At 43.6% G+C, this 19731-nt stretch overlaps 1 protein-coding gene and 1 pseudogene across 7 annotated transcripts in view; one reads left to right on the forward strand and one right to left on the reverse strand.

Moving 5' to 3' along the window:
- LOC101687332 (schwannomin-interacting protein 1) overlaps nucleotides 1-19731 on the forward strand; it is a 152104-nt gene that overhangs the window by 105413 nt on the left and 26960 nt on the right. For 6 of the 7 annotated variants that reach the window (XM_013057775.2, XM_004755649.3, XM_045088564.1 and 3 more), the window contains one exon: nucleotides 18743-18861. In XM_013057775.2, coding sequence (XP_012913229.1) covers nucleotides 18743-18861 — 119 coding nt within the window. Of the gene's footprint in view, nucleotides 1-5519; nucleotides 5997-18742; nucleotides 18862-19731 lie in introns of those variants that run through there. The other variant, XM_004755650.3, reaches the window with a different exon arrangement.
- Nucleotides 523-641, reverse strand: LOC123394548 (annotated as a pseudogene).

The raw sequence follows: 19731 nt of genomic DNA on the forward strand, positions 1-19731 counted from the left end.
TTTAGTACAACACATCATTCCTATTTAAAGTAGCACTTGGGGCTTCAAACATCATGATTCAGACATCAAGTAATTTTAAGAAATAAATATGCAACACATTTTCAAGATGAAGATCTGGTATTTACTCTTAAAAAGGGGGTACAATGAGGGACGGGAAGGAAATAGGAATATCTCTATGGTAAAGACCAGTGCATGGATGATTTCTGGAGAGTAGAGACCCCATATTCACATGCATACACACACATACACACACACAATCTTGGGTAACTAATCACAATTTCACATGCAGACGCTCAACATTAAGAGAGACATATCCCAAGTGAGTCATATCCTATTATTTATTTTTTTTGTGATTTATTTATTTATTTAAGAGAGAGAGAGAGAGAAAACACACAGAGGGAGAGGGAGAAGCATACTCCCCAGTGAGCAAGGAACCAAATGTGGGGCTCGATCCCAGGACACTGGGACCATGACCTGAGCTGAAGGCAGAAGCCCAACTCATGGAGCCACCCAGGTACCCCAAGCCTACAGCATCCAGTATTCCCAAGTAGTCTCCCATCCAGGTACCAACCAAGTCCGACCCTGCTTCTCTTCTGAGATCAGATGAGATCAGGTGCGTTCAGGGTGTTGTGGCCGTAGACCCATTATTTATTTATGTCCTCTACACTAAGGGAAAATTTGAAATCTTGATGCTACTCCCTGTGCAGTATATAGAAGCATCAGGAATGACCAAGCTTCCTGAAATAGTAAGTACTTGGACAAAAGTACTTGAATTCAGAAGCAAACATCAAAGAGGTTGTGGCAGTTGATGTAAGTGCCCATTAATGGGGCAAGAGTGCTAGGAACACAGAGAAACGTACTGAGGGCCTTAGAACCAGTCCCACTTGGAAGCGGTGCTGCATCCATCAAAGTGACTGCAGTTGTGTTTCTTATCCTCAGGTATCGGGCTGGGCAAGAAGATTTACGTCTGGGGTCCTCAATCTTTTTGATACGGGTAAACATCTGGTACTGGTAAACATGCCTATTGCCAACACTTCCACGTCCTCCACCCTACTCTCCCAGTGCCATTATTTTAATTTGTTTAGCCTGCACCAGAAAGTCTATTTAAAAATTTCCTGTTGATGGGACGCCTAGGTGGCTCAGTTGGTTAAGCAGTTGCCTTTGGCTCAGGTCATGATCCCAGCGTCCTGGGATCGAGTCCTGCATCGGGCTCCTTGCTTGGTGGGGAGCCTGCTTCTCCCTCTGCCTCTGCCTGCCATTCTGTCCGCCTGTGCTTGCTCTCTCCCTCTCTCTCTGACAAATAAATAAATAAAATCTTAAAAAAAAAAAAATTTCCTGTTGGGGGAAATATTGCCCGTGTGGGCACCTGGGTGGCTCAGTCTGTTCAGCGTCTCACTTTTGATTTTGGCTCAGGTCGTGATCTCATAGTCATGAGACTGAGCCCCAGGTTGGACTCCACACTCAGTGGAAAGTCGGCTAGAGGTTCTCCCTCTCCCTCTGCCCCTCCTCCCGTTTGCACATGTGCTCTCTCTATATAGTTAATTAAATTAATTAATTAAATTGCCGGCATGCTTTAATAGGTTATCTAGCTACCTAAATGGAAAAGCAAAGCAAATTTAGGTAAACTTTGCACAGAAAAAAAAAAATGGTGTATTTAGAAAGAGATCATAAGTCAGCCATCAGTTTGTATAGCGCATGGAATTTGAATGTTAAGCCTGAAGGGAAGGAGTGAACTGCTGAAGGGTTAATCAGGATGAACTACAGTTTCCATCTATGAACAGGAACATCTTTTGACAATGCATAAGTGATTTCCCAGTAATGCAGTCAGTGTTTTCAGAGTCGATCATTTTCACCACTGGCCGGTAATGATCATTTTAAAAGCATTAGCTCACATGACCAGTGCGTCTCATGGTTCAGATTATGGTCTTGACAGGAAACTGAAGCTCCGTTCTAGTCCCTAAATTTCAGGGCAGGGGGAAGAAGAGGCCCTGTCAAGCTCAGGGACTGTGAGGGGCTATGTGTACATTTTCCAAAGGGCAGTGGTAGCATCTGGGCCCGTGCTATGTCGCGTAGTTCATTTTAGAGAGGTCAGCAGTGGAGGAAAGAACCAGAGCAAATTATCTATAGGAAGGACATGAAGAGTTGTTCTTCCTTTGTTTGCGTAGTTACTGCAAAACCACCAAACATTATACTGAGCTCAAGTCTTCCGAGGGGGTCTTTTGTTTGTTTTCCCCTTTTCTCTACTCATTTGGACCTCTTGGAAGTGAAATCAATTACAGCATTGATCCCACGGAGGTAAAGTCAGGGTCTTGCTGCCATGCCTGGCAGTATGATCCAAAATAGAAGGATAATAACTTATAATGAATTTTTTCCCAAGGTCTAAAGCTGTGCTTCTGAACTGTAAGGAGTATTCAAAATTCTTAGACTCTCTTAAAAATGAAATTTCTGATTCAGTAAGTCTAGGGTGGGGCCTAAGGGCTTGCATTTCCAGTAAAGTCCAAGTAATACAAATGTGGTCAGAAGGACACACTTTGAATAACAAAACTCTTGAAAACATCAGAGATCAGTCCCCTTGTGCCATCTTGAGATATTATATATCTCAAGTGGTATATGCAAGATATACCACTTGAGATATATATATATACACATATATACCACTCGAGATATAGACAATATCTACTTGAGGTATATACAGTGGTATAGCTCCTTCTGGAAAGGGTCTAAGCTATGAACCTGTTTATGTGCTGAGCACTCCTTTAGGGGGAGGAACAAAGGAAATTCTCCACTGGGCACCGCCCTCCCCCTACAAGCTCTTACATCTGTCTTTTGGGGAGATGTTCTATCACTTGTCTCTTTGTAGTACTTATTAGAGAACCACTTATGACAATAAAAGGCACTGGGGTTAGAGGAAAGGAATGGTCTTTAGTACTTCCTTAGTATTAATCCTTGTTGCTGGGAAATTTCCATCTTGGATTTTGAGGTGCCCTTCTCCAAGAGATGATATATTAATAGTGTATGTGTGTATACATATATATGTATGTATGTGGTCAATTTATTATTAGTGTATATATATTAATTTGAATATATATAGTTAATAGTGAGAGTTCAGTCATTTTAACTATATATGTAAACCCACCCAGTTAAAATTAAAGTAAAAAGGTGTTAGCAATTAGGCTTATAGTTTTGAGTATTTTACTCAGTCTTGTAAATATCTAGATGTTTATGATTTTATCCATGTTAAGTCTTGATCATAAATAGATAGGTGGAGTAGGATGCTAACTAGGTAAGAGATTGAAATTCCTGAAAATTGTGGAAGCTCCTCCCCTTCAACCCATCCAGACCCATTTTTTACCTTCTGAACATACATGATTTCCACAGAAGAGTTCAGTTGAAAAGCACTAATATCAACTATTAATGTTTCCTACTGTGGAGCATTTAGAGGCAACATTCTAGGCAACATGTACATTTCTCCTCTCTTCATGTCTTTATTCAACAGCCTTCACTGTCCACCTAACGTGTGTAAGGCATTGTCTAGATGCTGTGGGGAAAGCAAGACGGATAAGCCAAAATCCCTGCCCCTTTAGAGAAGAAGCTTGCAACCATAACAGCTGTTGGAAAGAAGCCACAGGGCACTAAAAACACCGTGGCTGACGAGAAAAGAAAATTCACTCTCCAGCATGTTAGGTCATGACCATCAGTGAAAGAGGTTTTATTTCATTTCTCGAAGCCTAATCATCAGGGGATAGCGGTGATCGATGCTGGGTGTTCCATATGTGCGTTCCCGTCCATGAGATTCTGTGTGCTGCCTGAATTCTCTCTGTACTAAGCCCTGATGTATAAGAGCTAGGCTCGATTATTGTATTGTGTGCAGCTGTTTCTTACTGAGGCAACCAGTGGGTGGTGGTCTACCTTGCGCGTGTAGATTGTGAGCCTCAGCAGTGGAGGCCACAGGTCTCAGTTCTGGCCTGACCACTGGCCTGCTGCCTCGCCTTGGGCAAGTTCCCGAACCTCATCATGCAGTTGATAATAATATTTACTCCAAAGGGTTACCATGAGGACTAAAGACATAAGTTAAGAGGCACCTGTGAAGTGCATGGCCCACAGCAACCACTCCGCAAAGGGCGGCTATCGTTACTATGTTAACATATGTCAGATAATAAGATGCTGCTTCCTTCACTTTCACTAACCTCCTTGGGCAGAATTTGATAGTAAAAAAGTAAAACATTTTGACCCAAAGCCTTAGCTTTGAAAAATTCTTCCATGATGGGAACATCCACGGTGGAGCCACTCTTGGTGGCCAGCGTTGCCTCCCAGGCCTGGAAGGTGTCGTGCGTGCACGTAGTAGGACCCTTGTGTAGAGTGAGGGTGTGGGGGTCTGGAGGAGAGTAAGTTGAGGGAGATCTCTGCTGAAAAGAAGCCCCGCCCAGATGCAAGTCTGGCTTCTGTGATTACAACTTGTCATCGCCCAATTCTCTCGGGAACAGAGCTGGGAGATGAGGGTGGGCGAAAGGCAGGATTTGGATTTGAGTCAGGGACTGCGCAGGAAGGTATTTGCCTTATCGACAGAGGACCGCAGTAAACTGCATAAAGACACATTTATGCCACAAGCCTTCCACAAATTGAGATGCTTTTTTGTTTTGTTTTGTTTCTTAACTCACGGAGAGAAAGAGACAACTGAATGTGAGCATGTCAAGGCCATCTTGAACGGCATTTTTACTTTAGAGCTCTGGCCTTAACAGCACTGAGCTTGGTCAGGAATTCCTATTGGAAAATGTATTGAGTAGGACATTTGCTGCTTTCTGTCCAAGCATGTCAGGTATAAGATGGTTTGTTAAATGGGGGCTTGGCCTTTGAATTCTTCTTTGGCCGGTTTTCTCCTGCAAACAGTAACATTTTTCAAAAATAAATAGGGTTTGTATCTTTAGTTTATGGTCGTAGTAATTTAATAATGATGAGTGTGTGCTCTTGTTTGCACTTCTGTTTGTCGGTTACGAGAAAACATCCTCCAGCTGTGGGCCTTTTCCTTCTCTGTATGTAAAGCCAGTAAAAAACCAAAAGCCATGGGAAAGGGTAAAGAGAGCAGCAGAAAGGAAGCGTTCTCTTTTGTGAAAAAGCCCGCCAGTGGCTGGAGCTTTTTTCCCCCCACTGACTGGATTTTAAAGAAAAGTTGATGGATCTTTTTCTCTTGCCTATATGGATAGAACAAAGCGCTGATCCTGAAGCAGAGAGCTCCTTCTCTGAGTTGGAAATACATTTTATCCTTGTGCTGGGCCACTATCAGAAGATGAGATTTTCACATCTGATTTTAAAATGATTGGTTATAGGACAAACGGGAGTGGGGAGCAAACATGTGTCTTCAGGTTAGCCTTTAAATTATATTGTTTTCATTTTGTCATGGGATACCCGGCTTTTAAGTCACTACTGAAGTCTGCGAGGCTGGGTTTTGCGTCTATTTTTATCCTTCACACTACCCTGGGTCAGAATAAGGTGGCTGGTTTCCTCGCAGGGCTCCAATCCACACTCAGCCCTGAACTGAGGAGTGGGGGCGTTGAATCCGCTTTCCCTTGACTGAGAGGAAGAGGAAAGGTGCTGTAGAGAGGGATCTAGGCGGGATCCCTCAGGGGAAGGGGAGAGTAGACGGTGGGAAGGCTGGACATTCAACACATTGTCGAGGCAGAGCAAACCTCAGAAACAGCAGCTGCCCCTGTGCCAGAGCTCGGGACAGAGCAGGGAGGCCGGGCAGGGCGGTGTCCCTGGGCCAGAGCAGGGGCAAGGATATGCACAACCACCAGGCACAGGCTCTTAGCTGGCTCTCCACGTCAGCATGAGCAGTAACCAGGGTACTGGGCAGTTGGCACAGCAGCCTAGCAGAATTCATGGGAGGTTATCACTTAAGTGAAATTCTCAAGAGTTAAAGGATGAATTTGGACAGTGATGGAATGGATGACATCATCGGTCAAGAATCCCCATTGGATATGGAGGGGAATTATAAAAAGGTAAGGCGGGGGAGCTCTTTTGTTTGTAAACAATCGGACCATTTTTCTAACTGGGAGAAAGAACACCCTTGAGGAGTGGCCAAATTCCACACGCAGTAGCCATTGCCATAGTATATTCAGGAAAGCTAAATGCACAGAAGTAGAGGCATTGAGTTGGGAGGGCTCTTCTTTCTGCTTTTCCCAGCTTGTATTCATTGATAGGTTACAACAGTAACTGGAATATACATGTTGTTATTCTGGAGTTGAAAAAACTCTTATCATGCATTTAGTTGCTAGGCAGTCTTTTTATGTAAAAGAAGGATTTTTAAAATTTTTTGACGTATGTTGACAGTTTACCCACAGTAAATAATTACTATAATGTTTAATTTGTCTTTTAAGTGACTTCTTTTAACTGGAAAATATAGTTTTACCAAGAGAAGGGTGGGGTTTTGAAAAATTGATGTAGTCTCTGCTAAAACTTTACTAGCCTTTTCTTTTGAAAGACAGTAAATATATTTTTGGAATGTTTTATTTGGTAATTGTCGGAAATAACAGGCCCAAGTAAAAATAGCTTTAGTTATATGGGTGAGGTCATAAAATTAAACTACAAGTATATGCTTGTCTGTCCACAGAAGGCTAAACCACACTACATCCTTTCCCCCTTATTATTTTCCACAAGTCAAGTGTAGGTCACAACACGTCACAGTGTGAAGAGGAAGGGTCCTTCCGTCATCAACCTGGAAGATAAGACCTCTTTTCCTTCAGAGGTAAATACTTGGTAATACCACCTCCTTGAGCAGTAAAACTAGCTGCTCAATTTTCAGTTTGATCAAATATGTCATTAACATTTTTCTCCCAGAATAAGATATAGAAAGTTCTATCATGATAGTTTAAGTATAATAACGTAACATATGGCATTCTGTATCTTATGCACTAAGTTGTGTTTGCGTGCAGGGGATGTTTTAAGTATGTACTTTATCTCTTAGAGCAGTTCACAATAGTTGGTGCTCGTTTCTCCAGAACCCAAAACTTACATGTGTAAAAGAGGTTTAAATAACCTGCCATGTTGCCCTACACATTTTTCTTCCCTTGCACTCCCCAAGAAGGGAACGAGGGCCCAAGGTGATAAGTGTGCTGACACCTCTCAGCTGTCCCCTCCTGCCAGAAGCACATATGCAAAAGAGGCATAGGACACTCAGCCATCAGAGTGGGTCACTTACCCGGCCCTGAAGACAAGTGCACAGTTCTCAGCCCGCATTGTTTCCAGTGCCAAAAGACGGGTCACACTCAAACCGTTTCTCAGGTAGAAAAGCATAGGTCAGTTTGCACTTAGGAAAAATGAAAGACATCCCGTGGCTACTGCAGTAATGACAGTAATGACTTTTTACTGCCAGTAATGGCCACTGTCGTTTTTCCCTCCTTGGAAACTGAGAGAGCCCACATGCCTGGAATGAGCAAGCGATGATATGCCGGCAACCTGATATAGCACTGACCAAAATGACAAACATGTGAGGCTCAAGCTGCTATAAAACATCACTGGCAACAAAACAGAGCCGCATTGTGTAGTGACTTATCTAGCTAAGGCAGGAGAATGCCACCTGTGATTTCAGGAGAAATAGTATCTAACAGGGGAGTGCAAAGGACCACGAGATGAAACCTACTAGATGTGTAGGATGAAACCTACTAGATGTGTAGGATACACAGATCAGTCCATATTTTTCTAAACATGAGACCCGTTCTCTTGTCATTTCAGCTTTTTAACTACTTTTCCTAAGCCAAGGACTTTCAAACTCATGTATGTGTTGGTTATTCTGAAAGCTTCATTATGCTTTAAAAAAAACTGTTAATTTCATCATGAACTTCTGGTGAATCAGGGCAACATGTGCTTTCTTTAAAATAAAAAGAATTAGAGAACCTAATATTAAAAAAATCACTTTTCCTAATTCACATCTTATCTACATTTTTCTCTCTAATGTTTTTGCTGTTCAGTTGACTATGTAGAAAATTCAATTAAATGCCATAAAGTAGTGGTCTGCAGGCTTTTTTGACCTTGGATCCATCAGTAAAATGTTTTTGAACCCAGACCTCTGATATATATCTCTATCCTATTCATTAATTATACGTATACACTACTGTAAATATATATTTTGTGTACATAAAACCTATACACAAATAGATATTTGTAAAATAAAATGTTTATAAATATAAAATTTTTAATAATTTCTTCTTTCACCTCCTGTCACTTTGAGATCAGTTGTCAAAATCAGTCGGAAGATTGGTTTGCCCCTGCCTAGCTAGGTACGATATAATTTCCTATACCAGTCACACTAATAAATGCCACATGTGTCTAGGGATTATTTTACAAGGTTGTTTTAAAGTCAGGCAAACAGCCTTTGGGGGAAAGGTCACTTTCCGATGACTAAAATTAGATTCCACCTCAGCGAAGGAAGGAGAAGAATATACATCTGTTCCTATTCCTTGGGGGAAGGTCCTGATGGTAAGAGAGATGTTTCATTAAGGACCTCCGGTTTTTCAGTCATAGTAGTAAAACAGATCTTAGTATATAGGGAGGAAAGCCCGCACTGTGGCCGAATCTCAGGTGTGTATGTTCAATCCATTATTGTCCTGCTTTGCTCTGAGCAACCTCTAACCTTCCGGTAAAGACCCACAAAGCTGATTGTCCTCAGGACCACGGTGGCATACAGCATGGGACCCATGTCCTGATTCCTCAGCCATCATTCCTGAGAGCCCCTCCATGATCCTGGCTTTGTGCATGGGGCCAGGCTCACAGAAGGGAGACCAGGCTTTGCCTCGAGGAGCTTACCATCCATGTGGGGAGACCCACCAACCAATAAACTGACATGGGATTGACGCTGCCCAGAAGAACGTTCAGATCCAGTGTGGACCTGGGAAAACACGCCTCCTCTGATGTTTCAGGACCCCAGCAAGATCCACCTTACACTGAGGGAAACCGAGAGAGGAAATGAGGAGAATTTAACAGAATCCTGCAGAAGGCTGGCTGCCACTTGGTCCCAGAGCAGAGCAAACACAGGACACAGATCTGTTCCCAGGCTGCTCCTTGCAGGGGAAGGAGCTGCCGGACAGCCGTGTGTGGTCAGAAGATGGAAAAGCCGGCTTGCTCGCTTTGTTTCTCCGAGGTGCTGTCTCTAGTGTTGTGCATCCAATTATGGTGAAAGATTAGGGAGGAGCCCGTGAAAAAATTAAAAGGCTGGAAGGAACAATATTTAAAGTGAAGCCACAGCTGCGCCTCATGTTTTTTTTAAAAGGTGAATGGAAATGACTGCTTGAGATAAACTGCAATAAACAGGAACACAGAATGCCAGCTGCCATTCCAGACAAGAGCTCTGCCCTCCCCACACAATTACTGAGGAAAAGCAGCCGTCGACCTCCATTAACCCTCACGTCTTCCTGCCTGTAAGGGCTGAATACGCTTGAGGAACTCTGTTGAGTTACTGAACCCTGGAGCCTAGCCTCACCTCGGCCACCTGGGGACAATCTTTTCAGCTTTGTGGGCCACGGTCTCCCTTTCTTTCAAGGGAGGAATCGGTCTGGTTGGTCTCAGATGCTATAAATATGAAGCCTCCTGGCTCCTAGTTCAGGGTTCTTCCATCGTATCCCCCTGCTGGCACACCTCTGTTAGCCAGCCTGGTCAGGAATGGGTTGTTCCAAGTAACTAGATTTTCCAGATATGTAGCATGTGAGTTACCTGTGGGGGAGAGGGGTATTTTTTTGAGATGTATTTCATGTGCCACAAAATTCACAATTCCATAGTGTACATTTTGTTGGTTTTTAGTATACTTCTAAGGTTATGCAAACTACTGCTAATTCCAGAACATTTTTAAAATCCAGAAAATTTTATTTATCCATTTGAGAGAGAGAGAGCATGAGAAGGGAGACGGTCAGAGGGAGAAGCAGACTCCCCGTGGAGCTGGGAGCCTGATGCGGGACTTGATCCCAGGACTCCGGGATCATGACCTGAGCCAAAGGCAGTCGCTTAACCAACTGAGGCACCCAGGCACCCTCTAGAACATTTTCGTCACCCCCAAAAAGAAACCCTGTGCCCATTAGCAGTTACTCCTAGTTCCCCTCCTCCCTCACAACCATTAACCTACTTTCTGTCTTCATAGATTTGCCGGTTCTGGACAGTTCTGCCTCTCTTTTATCCATTTCTGCACTCTTTTCACCAGCTTACCCCATCCCTACCCTTTAATGTTAACAACAGCTATTGTTGAATAAGTTTCTCTCTGGGCCGGGCACTGTGCCAGGTCCTTCCTGTATAGTACTTCATTTACTCCTTATAACAACCTGTACGGTAAGTATTACTATCCCTTCTTTCAGAAAAAGAAACTGAGGCTTAAAGTGTTTCTATAATTTGCTTCCGTAAGCGTCAGAGTTAGGATGTTCACTTGGGTCTTCTTGACCCCAAGTCCCCTGAACTCCCTGCCTCCTTTCTGGTCATGCCTGGGACCGATTCTCCCAGATCCTAAGTCCACCCGACATGGGAAATTGAGGACGTCAGCTTCCTGGAAGGTGATGAAGGTTGGGCTGTTTCATAACCATGCAGTGGGTGTTTTGAACTGTTGTGTTTTCAGTGTGATACTGAATGACAGTGGTGGTTTTAGAGACTTCTAAAATGTCATCTGCTAGAAAGAGTTCCCAGGCAATACTGCCCTGTGTTAAAAAGTAGTCTCAGTAGCCCATCATGTGAGAACCAAAAAGAGCTCAAGATACTCCCAGCAGGGGCTCCTGGGGTGGCTCAGTAGGTTAAGCATCTGCCTTGGGCTCAGGTTATGATCCCAGGGGCCTGGGATCGAGCCCCACATAGGGCTCCCTGCTCAGCAGGAAGCCTGTTTCTCCTTCGGCCTCTCCTCCTACTCGCGTGCACATGTGCTCTCTCTCTCTGTCAGATAAATGACTTAAGTCTTAAAAAAACAAAAAACAAGATGCTCCCAGCAGTTCCTGTTTGGAATACGCCACTCACAGGGGAGGAAAACTTTAGTTTCCAACCGTATCCCCTCAGGGTTTATGTTGAAACACTTCTACTACCTACTCAACTTTGCAGATTGCACCTGGGGCTCAGGTTACCTTCACCTGAGTTTCCATTCGGCCGGTAATTGGCTACTAAACCTCAGCCCTAGGTGTTAGGTACCTTTGCTCTGGTCCTCAACAGTAAGAGTATTCAGGGACTGTTTGGGACTCTGCACAACAGCCCTTGTGTCTACGGGCTTCTGTTTCTGTCACCTCTCTATAGCAGGAGAAGGAATGCAGTCAATAGGCAAAACCATCCTCAGGGTCAACTAATCATCAGCAAAGATCTTTATGCTCTGGACCAGCATCGCCACACTCTTAATGTCCGGCAGTTCTAGGAAATAGGCGTCAGAAGACCCTGCGCCCTACAGCGTTCCCCTTGGGTATCTATCCTGGACTTCAGGTCTCCAGGGCCAACTCTCCCAGGAGTCTTGATGCTGAGCAAGCAGAACCCAGGCCTCAATATGGCCCAACAGCCTAGCCTGACATCTAGTCCAGAGGACTTGTTTAGGCAGATCAGCGCAGGGATACAAAGATGAGAGGTTTCAACAGCATTTCAGGAAACCTTTCTGGACTGATTAGTGTCTGAAATGGAAAATATCAGAAATACAGATGAAAAGAAAACGTCCAGAAAGTGTCCATTCAGTGATACAGTGTAAAGATACCAGGTTATTTAACCTCTGTTTCCACTAATAATTGCAAAGTTTTTCCCAAGGGATAAAATAAGATGCGAAAACTTGAAAAACCCTGCACAGTAAATTTGTGAACTTGACATCCTAAAGTGTACAGTTTGTCTTCGTCTAGAATGATGTTTTCATATTTTGATCTTTCAGCAAACCCATGGTTGTTTCAGTAGGCAAATAGCTAGTATCAGTATACTTGGGTTTTCTTTTTGTTTTTTGTTTTGTTTTTAAGAAAATTAATTTGCCTAAAGAATGTTGAAGTTCGATACTTCTGGTTCCCAATGTTTAAAAGTCTCTGACTCCTCCGCATTCAAATGCTCCCTATAAACGTCAGAGTAAAGCTGTCTTCCTTATGAGCTGAGGGGAGAAAGAAGAGTGGCTTCTATTTTCCTAAAGGAAGAGCGCTTTTCCGCAGGGAGCTCCAGAATCCCATTCGCGTTCCCTGGTGGATGCTGCTAATGGTGATGATGCCGATATCACTAGGCAATAGATTGCACTGAAGCGAGGGGTGTATTAATTGCTTCAAAACAGGCATCCTGGCAAGGCCTTGGCAAGGCCAGGCGGCTGCAGATGAAATCCATCTGGATCCAGAGTCTGTCCATCCGCACAAACATGAAACATGGACGTGCACGCAGTTAGAAAAAACCCACTCTGTTCCATCTAGCTACTTGATCTGTCCAATTGCTTACAGCCAGGGTTCTCAAAGTATCTGAACCAGCAGCATCAGCAGCATCTGGGAACATGTTAAAAAATGTGTTTTCTCAGCTGCACCCCAGACCTTCTGAATGAGAAAAATAGTTTGTGTCTTTACAAGCCCTCCAGCTGATTCTCATGCATAATCAAGTTTGAGAACTACCAGTTTCAAGATATTTGTGACAGAGAGAGGGCCACTGTGTACGTGTGCCCACCTCTGCAGTTCTCCGTGTGGCATACTGGTGTTCTAGCAACCTCCTGGCTTTCTTTATGGGCCACGGGGGACCAGGGTATTCATCAGCTTCTGGAATAATGCAGCCCCCACCCCTATTCTTGGGAATTTTTTCTTGACGGTAATTCACATGCACCCCGAAGTGTGAGAAGTTCTGACCAGGCAGCAGATGAGCAGTGCAGATAGGAGGATGCCAGAAGGGATCTTCCAGAATTAGAAGTGAATTGAGTGCTGAGAAGGTTAGCATTACCAAACAAGCACATCCAGGGGCGCCTGGGTGGCTCAGTGGGTTAAAGCTTCTGCCTTCGGCTCAGGTCATGATCTCAGTGTCCTGGGGTCAAGCCCTGAAACAGGCTCTCTGCTTAGCAGGGAGTCTGCTTCTCTCTCTCTCTCTGTCCCTCCTTCCCATTTGTGTGCTTTCTTAAAAAAAAAAAAAAAAGGCACATCCAATAATAAAAGATTATTTCTGCTCCCCTGGTGAACAAGTAAGAGTAAGAAACAAGTGGAGGGGCGCCTGGGTGGCTCAGGTGGTTAAGCCGCTGCCTTCGGCTCAGGTCATGATCTCAGGGTCCTGGGATCGAGTCCCACATCGGGCTCTCTGCTCAGCAGGGGGCCTGCTTCCCTTCCTCTCTCTGTGATCTCTTCCCTTCCTCTCTCCTACTGTGATCTCTCTCTGTCAAATAAATAAATAAAATCTTTAAAAATAAATAAATAAATAAATAAAAGAAACAAGTGGAACCGGGGAGGAGGAGGAGGAGATCAATCCGGGGAGAAGATGGAAGACAAGAAATTTGGGGGCAGCAGTTTTCTTTCTCTGAGCCCCACAGCTGAATGCATCCCGGCCGGATCATCGAGGCTCCCAAGCTCCCATTTGCCTTTATGCCCACAGACTGCTGTGCTGTTCGCATCAGTCGGGTCCTCTGATTTTCGAGACCGAACTTCTTCAAACGTCTTCTTCCTTTGGAGAGTTTCAGGAACTCCTTCCTTTTCATCAGGCCCTTTCCGGCTACGTGGGTTTCATCATCTGTGCAGGAGGCAGAAGGAAGCAGCTGTTTGCAGTGTCCTGAGCACCAGCTGGGTTAGGTCTAGGATGTTATTTCCCAAAGCGTGTTCCTGAGGGGCCTGGTGGCCCACAGCTACCCCCACAAAAATACAGTGTGTCAAATATATTTTAGAAATGCCCAGGTTACACCCAGTCTTCCATTTACAAATTTATGTGCAGGTTAGCATGGGAAAAGTCTAGGTACCCCCCCACTCCCTCTCCCCCCTGCTTCAGAGACGGGAGACAATAGGCAAGGCCAGAGGAGTGGACTTAGAAATGGGATCCATGTGTAAGGGACAGGCACCGCCCCGTCCTGAAGAAAGTGTGGAAAGAACTTGGGGACATACCACATTTGGAGAGGGACAATATCGACTCAAGCAGAACATTTTGCTTTTTCTTTTACCAAACACCCCTCTTTGTTCTTATCAAGCTGGGGGAAAGGCAGCAGAGCAGTGGCACAGTGGGAAGGGCTGAGCATTGGCATGTAGGGTCTGAAAGTGCTCAGAGGTCTGCGTTCTGAGATGGTGGTTCACATGGGGCCCTCAGAAACCATTGTGAGTCTTGTCTGCCCAGGCCCAAAGGGTGGCAGGGAATTAGGCAACAGGCATGGACAAAAATTCACTGTCTATGACTGAACAATGATGAATGTCTAAGTACATTTTTACTCTCCTCTTGGTCTTGAATAGGCTTTCTGTCGCACAGTGATGAGCCACTATTCCTCAGTTGCGCTTTTGCTTTTTGCAAGCAGCTATCCATTGTCCATATTTTCCTTTTGTTTTAAGAGGGTAGTTCCCAAGACCGTTTTAGGAGTGGACATGTCTGCATATGCCATAAGCCCAGCCAACAGTGTAGTTTTGAGTCAGCCTCTTCCTTCTCCTGTACGCTTCCCTGTTCCTCACACTGGGGCACATTTGGGCTTCAGGAGGTTTGGAGGACATCATTGCCCTGCAGGTATCATTCCTTAGAGAACAAAAGAGTTTTGAAACTCTCTCCCCCCTAACGACCCCCCACACATACATGTGGCAACTAAAAGGGAAATAATTCCAATTGTTTAAGTTTAAGAGAAAAACTGTTCTACTAGTCAGCTGAATCACAGATCCTTGAAATCTTAGGAATGGCATTTGTTCCAAAAGGAAGATGAAGCAGTGGTATCAAGGAGAGTGGCTCTCATGAGGTGTTTGTTTTGTAGATAGTTGCGGTTGTGATTGCACTTTGGTGTGTATGTTTTCTGCTTTTCTGAAGCATCTCACACCCGTTTCTGGAAAGAAGTATATCCGTAACTCATAAGTCCCATATCATATCTCCAACATGGTGCCCACCATTATTTGCCTGGACACCTCACTCAGTGTGGAAGGGCAGAAAGATCTGGCACAAGAAAGATGAACTTGAATCCTAGGTCTTCTAACAGGAGGGTGACCTTCCTTCCCCCTCCAGTCCCTCATCTTCAAAGCAGGAATCGTTGGAGGATGAACCATAATAACTACCATTTGTCACACATTTACATTACTACCACTGCTGCTAAGCAATTTCCATAAATTTCCTCATTTTTCTCCCAATATCCAATGAGATCTTTTACCTCTGGACTGGGAAGGGCTTTCCAAGCACAAAACCGTCAACGACACTTCAAAAGAAAGCAAGCTATTGACTTAACTACATTAACACTTGGATTTAAACTCAAAGGGACTAATATGCTTAATATAAAAATTTCAAAACTTCAGATCTTTATAGAAAAATAAGCAATGCTAGGAGTAAGTCAGAGAAAAGCAAGTAAAGTAACTAAAAAAACCTAAATATTTAATATCACTGGTAATCAAGGAAATTAACATAAAAAGAATACCATTTTTGCCTATCAAATTAAAAACAATATTTTCCTTTGCAGTGAAAATACTCAGCGTTAGCTAGGATATAGTGAAAGCCACACCCTTTTATGTTGTTGGTGGGCATGTAAATTGGAATAACTTTTCTCTAGAGCAGTGCGACAAAATGTGTCAAGAGCCTCCATAAATGGTCACACTCAGTTGATCTGGTAATTCCACTTCCAGGAACTTATCCTGAGGAAATAATCAGACACGTGGGCAGGGATTTATGTAAAAATGCTAACTTCTGTATTATTTTTCATTGATTACAACCCAAATGACTAACAAAAGAAGGTAACTCCATATATGGGACGGAATGATATACAACCATTAAAAATTTTGTTTTAAAGAATATTAAATGATATGAGGGAAATTTTCAAAATGAATGAACAATAATTATCTCAATTTTATAAAAAGAAAAAAATACATAAGCTAAAAAGAACTGTGCCCCAAAACCCAAAATGTTAGCAGTGATCTGTGTTTAGGTGGGATTGTGGGTGATGTATATATTATTTACACTTTTCTTGATTTGTTCAGTGGGATCCAGAGAAAGAGAAGGGAAGTGTGTGAGATTGCATATTATAAAACAGTGTTCTTCAAGCTGGTCATGAAATAGTCAAGTAGAGAGAATTGTAATTAATGTCAACAGAAATAGTTTTAAGGCCTTCTCCAGGATTGATAGGTCTCGTGTACCAAGTAAATCAAGAAAGATAGACATGGAATCAAGGGTGCATTCACACATTCACACCTGGGATAGGTTTTTTCTTCAAATAAAACCTCTGCCGGGCTAATGTTGGACACCAGCATATTGTCGAACATTAGTCATTAGCATTCATATTACCTGCTGATCCTATTTTTTTCACTCCAGTTTTCTGACTATAGAGATGATTGGGTGAAGATCTCTTTTGTATTTTATGTGAATTAAGAAATAGGCTCACTAACTACACGAAATCTGCACGGCAGATACTGGGATTTTGAAGTGAACTTGTAAAGATGTCAGATGATACCAAATGGTTCTGTTTGGGCAGAACCATCACAAGTACGAGCCTGCATATTTGGGAGGGTGGGTCGCTTTAATTAAGTTTTCCAGCAGTACAGCTATTAAGATATTAGCCAAACTAAACCCCTCCTTACTCCCCTTTCCAACCTTACAGTTACTTTGTTACTTTCTCAGGACTGCACTTGACCAGCAGAACCTATATCAGCATGGCCTTTGTAACTATGTAAAGTGGCCTTCTACTCTGTGGCCTGCACACAGACATACACACACACACACACACAGACACACACACAACATGCTGTAGCTCTTCAGTATGACACAACTCCCTTGGTACATGCCAAAATGGAGAGCTATCCAAATAAATAGATACAATCAATAAGTGTGAGAGTGGAAAGAACGCTATGGTTTCCAAGAATTGAAAAATGTTAGGGAGAAGGAGAGCAGAGATGAGCTGTTCTTGAACTCGAAGTTCACAAACCAATTAAAACCAAGTATCTGCTGAGACGCCTGGGCGGCTCAGGTCATGATGCCAGGGTCCTGGGATCGAGCCCCACGTTGGGCTCTCTGCTCAGCAGGGAGTCTGCTTCTCCCTCTCCCTCTGCTCTTATACCTGCTTGTGCTCGCTCTCATTCTCTCTCTCTCTTTCAAATAAATAAGTAATATTTTAAAAAATAAATATCCACTGGTGGAGCCTGGGGTGTGTATTTTACACTTGACCTTAACCAAAAGACCAAGCCGCTGTGGGAATGTGTATTTTAAATTCTGATGCAACCTGTGGAAGCCGGCAGCTGAGAACCACTGTCTCAGCCGCACTGTGCGGTCATGTATTTTATTCTGCTCTGTTGAATATGGTATCCCACCAGCCCCCGAGGGCTGCAGACCTCATGTCATGCAGCTAGTGTGACTGAGGAGTTGAACCTTTAATTAATTAATTTTTAATGTAAATGTAAATAGCCACATGTGGTTAGTAACCACCACGTTAGAGCAGACTTAACCTATCATGCACTGCCTTCACTTGGGCTGGGAAGAGGCCGCTTTTGAGCCCACCCTTCCGAAGGGTTGTGTGCTTGGCTGCGGACACTGGGATGCTCAGATGACGGCTCCGAGCTTCAAATGTAACTTCTGGGTACCGTGGCCGCAGCTGTGGCTCCGGAACCTCCCTCCGGGAGAGTCAAGGGCCATCCTGCCGCCCCTAGCCACACTCAGGTGCGGGCACTGCGTTGGGTGAGATAACATGCTCATCATCTTCAGCTCAGAACATCCAACAGTGCTTCTCCCATCCTCTGTCATCCCACAGAACAGAAAACCAAGCTCTCGCTCTCACCCCAGGATTTCTAACTCATGTTTGTTTTTGTAGTTGTTTTATTTTTAACTAAGGAAACCATTTCTAATCTCCCCTGTTGTTTAAAGGGTATAAAAGTTCAGCATGGTGAGTTTTTATGGGACTTTTATGGGAAGCCAAGTGTTGTAAACATATCCGAATTATCACAGTAGTGTAGTCTCCCACATCCTTTTGCTCTGCACACCGACCTGACTTCCCTTCGAAATATGAAACAGATGCGCCCAATTAGAATTCTCCAGCTATTCCAGGCCCTGTGTTAGGGTGTGAACCCGGTGAGATCAGGAGAACTTTTGAACAGACCGCCAAGACTGTAAGCTAGGTGCAGGCAGGGGCTGCGGTCCTCCAGCCTGGGCTGGGTTCCCACATCGTAATGTGACACCTGCCTTCTCCTGGAGGCCCGGTGCGTGGTGGCTGAATGAATTCATATTCTTGCAATGGAGAAAGTGGGCTGAAGGTTTGATATACAGAAGAGAGAAGACAAGACCCAGAGAAAGGCCACATTTGGCATAAAGCTGATTTGTCCTCCACGACTTTCCTCTTTCCTGCTGTCATGTCTAGCAGGTAGCAAGAAGAAAGTTTGCAGCACCCCAGAATCTAGTTCTCTTCCGGTGACGACCATTTAGTACCACCATGGTGATTTCCAAGACCGTGATCATGAAAGGCTCTGAAGGACTGAAATTGCTTCCAGAGGTGAAGCCAGGAAAGACTGGGTGTGTTTCAGGCCTTGGTAATCACGTGCTCTTGTGCCGTGGACTCTGGGTTTGGTGTTTCCTCTGAGGTTGCAGTTCTGAGAAACTTAGCAGTTGGACAGGCTGTGGTTGTGATATATCTGCCCGCTTATCAGCACTTTTTATTTTCCTGAAATTTTAGGCACAGAAAAATGAGAGAGAATCTATCCGACAGAAGTTGGCACTTGGAAGTTTCTTTGATGATGGCCCAGGAATTTATACCAGCTGTAGCAAAAGTGGGAAGCCAAGCCTTTCCTCTCGGTGAGTGTTCTTTTGAGTTGATTTCCTGATATGTCCCTAATGGATTTTGCATTCCGACCATACGTTTAATAAAAGATATCTTTTAAACCCTTGAGTGTTTTTTCCCCGTAGTACTACACCTTTATTTGGATTCTAGACAGCTCCCTCCCCACTTGTTGGATTTGCTTTTTGTTTTTTAGTTTTCACCCAGCCACTTGAGGTCATATTTCTATATTTCAGTTTTTTTCCCCTAAGCACAATTCTGATTTTGCACTGTGATGGGAGAATTTCGCCACACTCTTAATCAAGCCAGCTGATGCTTAGGTGAAGTGTGGCAAGCCACCAGAATTCCCATTAAGCAGTCCCAAAGCATCTAGCATCCCCCCCAACCCCCGACACATTTGATTGAAATGAATACTGGTAACTGAGAAATACAATTCCCACTTTGATCATTCAATATTTATTACAGTACTTAACCTGTCCTCCAGGCATTTTTCCTTTATCTTAATTTATTTCAGATTATCATTGCTCATTTATTGTAATTTATTTCAGGAGACCACTGATCATTTGCATAGCTTTTAATTCCAGTTAAAACATATTAAAATTAACATTTTACCTAGAAAACAAGGCTATAGATAGAGATTCCCAAACTTTAATATGCATGTGAATCACTCCCTATATAAAATGCGCCTATATTTACCATGTTAAGCCAGGGTGGGAGACGCATGATAACATTCATGCATTTATTCAACCAACAGATCTCCACTCTCTCCTTCCTGAATTAGACACTTCAGTGTCTATTTAAATCTATTCTATCTGGCTTTCAGTAAGCCTTGTATTTCAGTCTCTTCCTTAGAGACTCCTCTGAATCAGCGAAAGTCAGAAAGCATA

The sequence above is a fragment of the Mustela putorius genome, unplaced genomic scaffold (assembly GCF_011764305.1).
Source record: "Mustela putorius furo isolate JIRA1106 unplaced genomic scaffold, ASM1176430v1.1 tig00003834_pilon_pilon_pilon, whole genome shotgun sequence".
In the NCBI taxonomy this organism is placed as follows: Eukaryota; Metazoa; Chordata; class Mammalia; order Carnivora; family Mustelidae; genus Mustela; species Mustela putorius.